This window comes from Perca fluviatilis, chromosome 11, assembly GCF_010015445.1.
Source record: "Perca fluviatilis chromosome 11, GENO_Pfluv_1.0, whole genome shotgun sequence".
Taxonomy (NCBI): domain Eukaryota; kingdom Metazoa; phylum Chordata; class Actinopteri; order Perciformes; family Percidae; genus Perca; species Perca fluviatilis.
Genome location: NC_053122.1, coordinates 5,659,014 through 5,670,841, shown reverse-complemented (window position 1 = coordinate 5,670,841; position 11,828 = coordinate 5,659,014). Strand labels below are relative to the sequence as shown.

General features: G+C 41.2%; 1 protein-coding gene across 2 annotated transcripts in view; it reads right to left on the bottom strand.

The window, feature by feature from the left end:
- Positions 1–2,124: 2,124 nt before the first annotated feature.
- The window catches only part of myo10 (myosin X), a 167,035-nt gene continuing 157,331 nt past the window's right edge, over positions 2,125–11,828 (bottom strand). For both annotated transcript variants that reach the window (XM_039815523.1, XM_039815522.1), the window contains exons 34-41: positions 10,618–10,741; positions 9,879–10,176; positions 8,773–8,980; positions 7,843–7,979; positions 7,629–7,749; positions 6,369–6,845; positions 5,644–5,835; positions 2,125–5,332 (exon numbers count right to left, since the gene is read on the bottom strand). In XM_039815523.1, coding sequence (XP_039671457.1) covers positions 5,222–5,332; positions 5,644–5,835; positions 6,369–6,845; positions 7,629–7,749; positions 7,843–7,979; positions 8,773–8,980; positions 9,879–10,176; positions 10,618–10,741 — 1,668 coding nt within the window. In that variant the 3' untranslated portion in view covers positions 2,125–5,221. The remainder of the gene's footprint in view (positions 5,333–5,643; positions 5,836–6,368; positions 6,846–7,628; positions 7,750–7,842; positions 7,980–8,772; positions 8,981–9,878; positions 10,177–10,617; positions 10,742–11,828) is intronic.

Below are 11,828 nucleotides of genomic sequence, written 5' to 3'. Positions count from 1 at the left end.
AACCTGGAAAAGTTATGGAATTTGAAAAATGCAAATTCCAGGCCTGGAAAGGTTTTGGAAACTTAAGAAGACCCAGAAAGTTTTGGAAAAGTCATGGAATGTTTTTTTCAGTTTAGCGGGCTAAGTCCTGTCGCTTTTAAGTCTATTTTCACCTGTTTAGCAGGAGAGGGGCCCCTTGGAGGTTCACCCGGTAGAGCTGGATGTAGCCGCAGCAGTCATGTCAGTTGGGGGTTCAGGTTTTTTTTCAGTGAGTATCACATTCCTGTGCCGGCTTGCTAGGTGTTTGCTCAGATTTGAGGTGGAATTTTTCGCTGTAGATAAAAGTTTTCTTCCCACGCAGAGTGTACAGCGGACGCTGATGTTTTTGTCACCTTTAACAGAGTCAAACTCGAAGTAATGTCGGTACTTCCAAGCATTAAACGCTGCATGGTCCTGCTTTCTCCCGCGCTCCATGTTGTCTCTTGTTCAACACTACACATGACGGTGTTTACCACTGACGTCGCGGCGCTCATACGTCATTGTCACTCACGAAACAAAATCACGGTTAAGTAGGGAAGTAACAGTAATCTAATTACTGTTTTTGCAATTGTAATCCCTTACTTTACTCATTACTTGAAAAAAGTAATCGGATTACAGTAACGTGTTACTTCTAACGCGTTACTGCCCATCAGTGCTCTGGACACCTCAGTATTATCCCCATATTGATATAAATACATCCAAAACATAGCATGGGTAAACCCTTACGAAATTCCGGCAAATTTGAGATTTGCTCTGAAAGTCAGTCTGGCCAAGAGCCCATTCAAGCCCATTTCCAATTTTTCCAAATCGAGGGACCAATCACAACCGTTGATGCGGGCTTTACACGATGACGATAGCGCAGGGACGGCAAGCAGCTTTTGCTGCGTTCATAGACATCGGAAAAACATTTTTCCGAGTGAAAACGTCACCATTCACGTCACTTCCTGTGGGAATCAGAGGTGGGAAACTCGGGCTGGATTTTGCCAACTGAGTTTCCCAGTTGGTGACGCATTGTTGAAAACTTATGTTTGATGTAGGCGACTTTGGTTCACTGAACATATTTCAATGACAATAAACTGTTTATTGTGGACAAATGACTCTGCCAAGAAACATACACAGACATAACATGCTTCTAATTATTCATACCTTATCCGTGTCCTTTCCCGTTGGTTGTCCTGCAGATAACACAAACAAACACCTGGCGATGTGCTGTTTGGATGCTCGTATAAGAAAACAGCAGCAAATCTTTTGTTATTGTGGCCTCCATGTTGCTCCACCTGATGCTCTCGGCTACGGCCAACCGTTGGTGGCAGTCATGCAACAAGTTGTTATGCCAAACGCCAATATAACAGAAGAAGAAGAACGCGCATCCCGACCATGTGAACGCTGGCAGTCAGAAAAAACGTAATCACGGGGGCGGTCCCTGTTATTGCCAGGTGGCATGAACACGTTTACATTCAACATGACGGCCACCGCTTCGGCAGCAACCCGTTGATGCCGCTGACGCTGCTACGTCACCCGGATCGTTGGTCTGATTGGTTGAAGGTCTATCCATTTGCGCCCAGAGGCATTTGAGCGGCGTCCGTTGGTGACGCCACTTTGGAAATGTGCTGCGACTGAACCGTTACAACTGAGAATGGTCTGGTGTCAACTAGGCTACCCAAAACATGCTTTTAGGGATATTGCAGTCAAATAGTGATTGTGATGTCATAATGCAGCAACAAAGTAATCTGTATTTTCTGTCTATAAAAAAGTACTAATCGATTAAAGGTTAAGGCTGGTGATAGTATTATTTCTAGTAGTACAAAAGTCATACTGCACATACATACAAGGTGCATTCTTTTACTACAAATTGTTTTAAATCGATTCGTTAACTCCCAGGCCACCAAAACCCATCCTATAAACATGTTAAAGATTGACGTTTTCAGTAGAAATAAATGGGCTTAGGAATGTTCTTCCTAGTGCAATTAAATTAATTTTTATTAATAGTGTCAAATCATATCAGAAGTTATCTCAGGATACTTCACAGATATAGGTCTACACCACCCTCTAATTTACAGAGACCCAAAAATAGTATAAAATAAAGAGAGAAATTGTTACAGTGAATGTGATTCCAGACCAAATGTGTATTCATTTATTGTTAGAATCATCCTTTCAATACATAACACAGCTAATACAGATTTAAAAGAAACAAGATACCAGTATTGTGTCACAAATCCACTGTCAGTTGGATGGCTGCGTAGAGAAAAATACAAAAAACAAGATTTTTATCTTGAGAAAATCTCCATGTGGTCATCAGGCAAAGACTTACAGTATAAAATGTACAGCCGCGTGATTATATAATATATATATTTATATAACATTGCACATTATACCAAAAAGAAACCACACATGGAAAACAAAATAAGTGTACACAATATACAACAAGGCACTGTGGAAGAAACCTGCACACACGTCTTTGGAGGGATCTGCCGCCCGCGGAGCTCCAGTGAAATGTTGTAGGAATGTTACACTGCAAAAAGTACAACTGAGCAAGTCATCCAAACTGGAATCTGATGAAAGCCAGCACTTCAATCTAGTAATGTTTCAATCATTGCAGTTTGACTTACTTAAAGGGTCTTTGCATACTGTTTAAAAGCCATATATACATCTGGAAGGTTTTGACAAAAATTACTTTTTCTGTCTTTTAGTCATATTTTGAGGCTTTTGTGCATTTTTAAGTGCTTACAGGTGCGGGAAAGCAGTAACGTAGAATAAGTCTATATCCTTGATTTTCCACTTCCGGGATTGCTCAGTTACCACAGGAAAATCCGCCGGATATCACTCATTTAGGGCAGATATCCGTTGCCTTGGGCTTCCTTTGTGTCTGCATTTTAAACTCCGGTGGATTTGTGAGGACTATGGTTAACTGCTCCTCAGATCTCTGCAGGGTAAATCCAGACAGCTAGCTAGACTATCTGTCCAATCTGAATTTTATGTTGTACGAATAAAACCAGCAACCAGTTGTTTAGTGGTTCTAAAACAATGTTTTCTAACAAGTTCCTGGTTACTATTAAGAGTGGGTGACATGTAGTTTTATTTAGCAATATAATACATTTTCTAGATTATTAATTGACAAACTGTTTATGGACTGAATAATCAGACAGAGAAGTTAGATTTTGGCCAATCCATATCATCTTACAGTAAAGATTTCCTCGAGGTACAACCTTAGTTCTTAGAAATTAATGAATTAACATGACGCCGTATTAGTTTTGACATTCATCACTTTAAATTTGGCTAAGAACTAGTCAAGCTACAGCATTGGGGCGTGTTGATATAGAGAGTGAATGTCATCAAATTGCTGCTTTTCTGGAGTGAAAAGTGTCCAATCTGAGAGGCAGATGAGAGGCACATTGCAATGAGTTAACGCTGCAGATTTGGGGGCTTACACAGAAAACTATGGATGCAGCGGTGTTTTGACATATGCCTTCGCTATTAACAAACTAACAATAATTAAGTTACAATAATTTGTTACAGGAAAATAATTTTGAGTTTAGCTTGAATGACTTGCATAGCTGGACAGATTATGCAGTGTAAAAATACGCAAAGGGAACATGGGAGCACCTTCCAGATTCTGGAACAAGAGTGGCATCGATAAGGCAAAATCTGATTTGAGTAGAGTTCTTCCCGCTTAGTTTAAACTTGTGTGACCTTTGAAATGATCAGCAAATCAATCAAAAACAATCAATTACAAACTTGAAATGCTTAAGACGAGTACAGTTGCATACTATTTACAGTGAACAGATCATCCTGAAGAAAGTCTGTATAGGTCAAGTCCCAGAGTTCTTCAAAGCAGAGGAAAAGTCTTTAACTATTTTCTTTATCTTCTCTGCTTTTGCTTAGTTTTTTTACATTCCGACACATAGACACACGCCTCTTAAAACTCCCACTCACACACACACACAGACACACGAACAAAAACCTCAGTAACAAATAGCCCCATCCTGCAACAACAGTCCTTGTGTTGTCACAGCACATTAGCATCAGGGAGAAATTAACAGTGTTATTCCAAAACACATCCCCACTTCAGGAGAAAACTCTGACTAAACGAGAACTGATGAGAAAATAAGGTTGTGCTGAACGTTAAGCTGGTTTTCTTTGGTCTGAGAAACAGTGGGAAAGTAGCATTTGTTGCATTGGCTATATCAGGAGTCCACTAGGTGTCAGAGGAACATTTGGATAAAATGTTCCTGTCATATATTTGTGTCGTCAAATGACTAAATTAACAGCCTTTATTTAATTTGTTCTTGTCGATGCTATGGGCCACTTGTTTTTAATGCAGTTATATTTTGATATTGGACTTACTCTAGATACGTGGATAAATCTCTGGGTTTTGCTGTTGAACACAACATTGTGTTATCTTAGACCATCCTTTTCATTCCATGCATTTGTTAAGGGATAACGGATTGTTTCATTGTAGAAACCTTTATATTTTGAGATGTTGTCCCGTTCATATAACCTTAGATTCAAGGTTCATGAGCCCTTCTTGGCTTCAGGAGGCAAATTAATTAATGAAATGTTACTATACTTGTTAAGAAGGACATTGAGGTAAATGTATATATTTTTCCCCTTTGATAATTAGGGTTAACTCCAAACCTAACCCTAACCCAGGCAATGTAAATTTACAAACAATGTAGGGCTTGTGGTGTTGTCAGTGTAAAAGTTACATGACTCAAGTAGCTTGTTTGATTGGAGAGAGTTTGAAAAAGCTGGCAACCAAAGACATTTGATTCAAATTGTCAATTCAATTCAATTCAATTAAAAAAAGGCTGCTTTATTAGCATGACTGTAGGTACAGTGTTAGTCTTGTAGTTGGTTTATTTTACATTTTCACTCTTTGACCTGAGAGACAGTTCAAATGGTTCATACTACATCTAAAAAATGAAATGGTTGCTCACTGTGTTTCTTTTAAGGTTCTGAGCTATCAGAAGTGGATGTTTATCGTTTTGGAATAAAATCAGTCAAAAAAAATCGAGCTAATTAACATTAAGAGCATTGTGGTTTGTCTTCAGCATTCACAGAGTCAGTCTGACATGTCAAATGTACGAGCTGCTCCGTCCAGAGGGCCGAGGATGGGCGTCCATCCATGGGCTGCTGCGGCCACGCTTGACGCTCTGCGGCACCACAGTAAGAGGCCATAAGGTCAAAGGTTAAAGGGCGGAGTTCACCAGGCGGTACACTGGCTGCCGTGGCTGCTGACGGACTGACTGTTGCTGTATCGCTTCTTGACAATCATGCTGATGTAGGCCTTCATCAGCTTGGCGATGTCCATAACCTGCAGCGGAGAGGAAGAGTGTTTATACAGTACTTGATATATCAAGATTGAAAGGTTGGTGTTTTATTTCATTCGTTCATGCTTTTGTAAATGTCTGAGGATTTATGATTTTAAGGCTTAGTCACTCGAACATTTATGGAATTTCGAAAGCAATTAATTCCAATGTAAACACTGCTAGGAACGTATTCGCTTGCCAAGGTAAATTGCTGCAGTGCTTTTTCTGTTTGACGTGTGTCAATGATTTGACAATGCTGATGTTACCTGATGTAACATTCAAAAATGAAACGAACAATGTATTTTCTTGTACAAACCATTTGCGTTTCAAAGACCAGCTCTCGGCCCTCAACTGCGATCTTGTAGGCGTTGGCCAGCGGAGCGCCGAAGGAGAGAATCTGTTCATACGGGAAAACCTCCAAAGGCCACGGCTCTCCTCGTTTGTACACCGATATGGCCTCCCGGCTCACGCCCAACCACAGCTCGAAGGGGAACGCTCCGTCCCGACACTAAATGACAAGCAGAAACGACAAGCATGATGGCTGGCCTTTCTCACACTTTTGGTCCGATTCACATTTAAACTTGAAATGGTAGAACATGAAATCATCACTACGGAAGAGGATTAGGGCCACATGTGAAAAAAGTATTTGAGTTCCGAGTTTAAAGTCGTAAATATGGGGAAAATTAACGAATTTTGAGAATAAAGTCAGATAGTTTTTTCACAGAATTCCTACTTTAAAGTCAGAACTCAAATACATTTTGCACATTCTCCCTTATCTTCTTCCGTACATCACTTAGGTTGATTTAACTAAGTATTTTTTTTAATTCCCCCAAACTTAAAAAACTACTAAATTCCAATAACACCATTCATCATTTCTATTTGCTGGTATTTAAACAAAAATATTTGAAAATAGGAGTTTGAAAATGATATAAATAAAGTAAAGAGAAGTATTAAAAAATAACATAGAATGTAAAAAATAGCAGATATTCAAACGAGCAAGCATACTGACAAATAAAAACCTGACATCATTTCTGTCCTCACCTCCACGTTGAACAGTGTGGATCCGTATCCCTGCCACTCCTTCGCCACAGCCATGTATTTGACCATGGCCTGCTCCTGGTTCATCCCCTGCAGCTTCTTCCACTTGTCCATCACGCTGGTTCTCACGGCCGCCGCCTCCTCCCTCATCCACGCCTCCAGGCTGTTCTCCTCCTCAAGCTTCTGCCGACTCAGCGAGCCGCTCCTGAAGCTCCGCCTCAGTGTTCCCTCCAGGAAGCTCGAGCGTTTCCTCTCCGAAGTCCCCGAGCGGTCGGCCACCGAGCCAGAGCCCGGAGCAAACGTCTTGGCAGAGTTCTGCACCCGGGCCCGCAATCGCGCCATGGGGAACACCTGGGACATCTCGGGGACGGTGGTCTGGGAGCTGTGATCTCCCTGGAGGTACTGAAGTCTGAGGGCAGCCAGGAACTGAAGAGTCTCCTCAGGGCCCGGATACTGACCGCGAATGACCGCTTCATGGGCCTGCAGACAGAGAAAATGTAAGATAAAGAAAGCTTCCAGAACAACTGCCTCAGTAAGTTAGTTTATCTTTTGTCCAAAGCTGCCATTTTCAATACATGACATAAACGACTCCAAGACATTTGATTTATTATACACTTAGATTTTAGCCAAAGAAAATGTTCTGTCATTACTAGAGAAAACAAGTTGTACTATACCTAGTTATAGGTGCAATACCAAAATGCCTTGCTTTGCGGAATATAAAAATGTAAAAAACCCTATTTTATATTTAATAAAAGAAGCTCAAATGCATCAGTGCTTGTATCAACATAATTCTTTTTTAAATACTAGACAATATTGACCCAATTCATTGTGTAAAAAAAAATACCCACCCCTGCTCAATACAAATGTGTGATAGTGTTTTGATTGACTGAAGAAACTAACAATGTTACCATTAATAAAATGCAAAAATCTATTGCATAAAATGAAATGATAGAAAAAAAAAACTAATCTACTTCTACTAAAATAGAATTCTGTTAATTATTAAATATCTATTAGAGCTTGAACTATTAGCCAATTAATCAAGTCAGTCAACAGAAAATGAAAGTCTTGTAATGTTCCATGAAAAAGGATATATATTTGGAATTCGGAGTCCTGGTTTGGACAAGATAAGGAATTTAGAAACTGTGATTGTTATTTCTTCTGACAATTCATAGACCAAATAACTAAGTAAATTACTAAGTAAGAGATGATGGCTCTACACAGAAGGACAATTATTTAAATTTAAAGGTTTGAATTGCGTCTTACCTGTTCAAACATGAAGGCAAACTCCACGCTGTCTTTGGGAACGTTGTCTGTGTCCAAGAAGCAGTAGAGCTTGAAGTAAAACTTCCAGCCCATGTTGTTTTCGTCTTGGCTGGCTGAAAGCCTGGAGACCAGAGAGACGGTTCATGAAGAGCATTGTTCTGCTTCAGACAACAAAAAAAACATACACTAACAACACTGACTCTTAGATGCTTACTTTTCAAACTTGGCGAGCACGTCGGCCACCACTGTGCGGCTCTCGATGGCTTTCTCTGTGGTGTCGTTCTGTTCAAACAGAGCAAACATGTTCCTGCTGTCCTCCATGGCCAGGCCTCGGATCAGCTTCTCCACCACCTAAAGCACACACAGAATGAGATACAAGCAACTAAAATGTGCATATCAGATGAGATCAAACTATTTAAATAATGAAAGTGGAATGTGAACTAAAATGTGAACTGTACTTTGAAGAGGATTGTTAGGTAACCTTCTCATACCTTAAGACTATTTAAGAAGTTAACACAATGGGCCCAATTTTAACGATCTAAGCGCACAACGCATGGTTCAAAATGGTTGTAATTAGTTAATTCATAGGTGTGTTTTGGGCGTAACATGCAATAAACCAATCAGAGTGTTATCTCCCATTCCCTTTAAAAGCCAGGCGCGTTTGTACCTTGGCGCATTGCTATTATGATGGAGGATTTGCACCGTAATATTTTTATTTGTAATCTTTTGGATGTTTATGTGCTGCTGCGCGTCCCTGCGTGTGTAACAAGCATACTGCGCGCGCTATGCATAATTTGCTGTTAAAATAACAATGAAATGCTGCGCTACTGACTTTAGACCAGGTTTTTGTTGGTCAATGGCGCGATCACTTTCCGCTGCCTCAAGATGGCAATACCCTAAGAATTCACCTGAACACACCTCCCTGTAAGACCAGCACGCCCATGGGCGCAAAGAAGGGCAGAGGTGCATTTGCTATTTAAACAACGTGGGCGCTGGACGGGAAATTGACAACTGCGTCGGTCTCAAACTACTTTGCGCTGCGCCGGGTGCAAGATAGGGCCTAAGGCCTCTAAACAGGACTATTACTTCTAGACACATAGAAAGTGATGGGATTATGTTGATAATACTGTTTCCTGTCACCCACCTCTCCGGCTGTTGTGTGTGAGTTGATGGTGATCTTGCAGGAGCCTCCTCCGTGGCAGTGAACGGTGGTGCTCATGTCCTGCTGGGCAATGATGGCGCGGATCTCCTCCTGGGACGGGATGTTCTCCCTCGCTCGAGTCTTCTTAAGGGAGTCGAGGGCAAAGGCGGCGTAACGATCCATCTCCGAGCCGGGGAAGAGCTCTCGAGTCCTGCGGAGAGAGTGATTTGGATTGGAACATTAAGGCAAGGCAATGTATTTATATAGCGCAGTTCATACGCAAATGCAATTCAAAGTGCTTTACATAAGCATACACACACAAAGCAATTTCAAAGACTTTAAAGCATAGAGGTGTAGGAATCATCATCTCTAAATGATCTCAGGAAAAGCAATGTCAAACACAAAAGTTTTTAAGTGCTCATATTGTGCTCATTTTCAGGTTCATAATTGTAATTAGACGTATCAGAATAGGTTTACATGGTTTAATTTTCAAAAAACACCATATTTTTGTCATACTGCATATTGCTGCAGCTCCTCTTTTCACCCTGTGTGTTGAGCTCTCTGTTTTAGCTACAGAGTGAGACATCTCACTTCTGTTCCATCTTTGTTGGGAGTCGCACATGCGCAGTAGCTAGGTAAGGACTACTAGCCAGTCAGAAGCAGAGTATGAGGGGCCCTCAGGGTGCCCGGCAGCTAGCGATTATAACGTGTGTTCCAAAGTGACTACGTTGGTCTCTGAAGTAAAGGCTGGACTACAACAGAGCTGTTTGGAGCAGTTGGTGAACAGTGTTTTCTGTTGGAGATGGTAAGTCCCTTTGGGGGGGACTTTGGCCTTTTTCACTTTGTAAACCTATAACGTGCACAAAAAAGATATAGAACACAATAAAGGAAAGGGTAAAAAGGCAAAAAGCATAATATGAGCACTACAAGTCTTGCTTTAAAAGAACACAGGGTTGGGGCAGATCGTAAGTGTTCAAGTGTTCCATTAAGTGTACATTAAGATAAAAATTAAACCTGTAGATTAATCTTTAAAGAAACGTTATCATTTGTTGTATCCCCAAACACCTTTTTTTTCTGGAGACACAAACTGTCTGCAAACATGCCAATACCTCTTAAGGTGGAACTTGAGGTATCGGAGGATGCTCCTGGTTGGGATGAAGGTGCAGGACATGCAGGCCAGGATCTTCCAGCTGCAGAGGTTCGCCGGGCTGCCGGGCTGCTGCGGCCGCGTCGTCTGCTTGACCAGCTGGCAGTAGAGCTCGTCCCGCAGCTGTTTGAGCTCCTGGCCGGTCTGCAGGATGCCCTGGATGATGGGCACCGGGTCGGCCACGCCCTCCAGGTGCTGCAGAGAGCTGAACACTTTGAGGGCTTCGTCCTGCAGCGTCGTGTAGCTTCTGCTTCTCAGAGCTGAGCCGGGCAGAGAGACGTGGTTAGTGATAATAATAATAATAATAATAATAACAATAATAATAATAATAATTCACTTTATCGGTTATCTGTAAAATGAAACACCGATACAGTTCATCTGCAAACTGCCAAATATCGGCCCCCAAATATCGGCCGATTATTGGTCGATCCTTGCATTAGAGCACAAATTTTAAGCAGCACTGATCGCATACATAAAACAGGGAATGCGCAAGATAGGATGTCATCAAAAGAACAACTCTAAAGATACTAATATGAAAATGCAAACCAATAATGATTGAAATATGTAATGGCAGTGAAGTTAATATTAAACACCATGTAATAGTAATATAAAGAGGGAATATGCAGTGATGCAATATTGTTAAAGAAACCATGGCTAAGTGTAGGCCATCTCGTCTTTGCGTGTGTATGTGTGTGACTGACCGGTGTGGTGGATGTCTCCGTAGGGCAGCGGCAGCAGCGGCGAGTGCAGCAGGTGGTGGCTGTAGCGGAGGATGGGGTTCCTCTTGTAGATCTGCTCCACCACCTCCGAGTTCAGACAGTTCTCCTGCAGAGAGCAGAGAAGCCTGACTTCAGTACAATGCTCTGCTTTGACTTTTTACGACGCGCTACACTATTATCCTTTTTTATGACTTTTTTGGAATGAAATACTATGCTGTGACATTTTTTAATGTTCTCATAATACTTATTGACCCGTTTTATTTGTCCCCAGTCTGACTTTAAACTCTTATCTGGAGCGTGCTGCCGGTGTATATGCCATTGCAGTATCTTACATGTGAGACCTGATCATCAATCAAATTTTATTTAATCATCATTCTGTGTGAAATGAAAATGCTTGAAAAAAAATTATACTGACATTTTTATAAATTTTTATGACATATTTATATTTTTTTATTATATACTATGACTCTTCTTAACTGCATTATGACATACTTCACAATGATTTTTGGAAGGAATTTTCATGACGTAATATACTATGACTTTTTATAAATTCCAATATATTTATTGACCCACTTTATTTGTCTTAATTTGTCTTAAAGTTGGTCAAATACTCAGTCAATTAACTGGCAGGATATGTTGGGTGAAAACTGGTGGCAGAGTAAAATAGCAAATCTTTAATAGTGATCTCATGCTGTTAAAAATACTTAAACTGTCTTTTTAAATGAAGCTGAATCTGACTGCTGACTCTAGAATGATCCTTCTCTGCATTCATTAATCTGTATCGCCCTCTTTAAGCTTCTGGTGGGAACTACAGCGACATGGACGGAGCTGATGGAAGTCTCAGTCAGCTTTACGCTAAGGCCTCCTGCACGCTGCCTGCGTGGCGGCTGCGTGGCGTTTGCTATGTCTTTGCACACCAGAAACGTGTCTGACGCGGCGCTGCTAGTCTTGTCTGTACACATGGATGTTTCCCATTGCAGACTGATCTCATGAATTGGCGTATGTATGACACGCCAATTTGTATTCCGTTTTTGCGTGTTATGAAGACGCATAATCGCATTTTTGCGTGTATATCAACGCAAATCGGCCGCCATTGGCCTATATTGCGAGTCCATTTCCGCCGTAGCGAGTGGTATAAAGGAACGAGGGATTGGGTAAGGATGTAGGTTGGGGTGGTGGATGGGTAAAACACA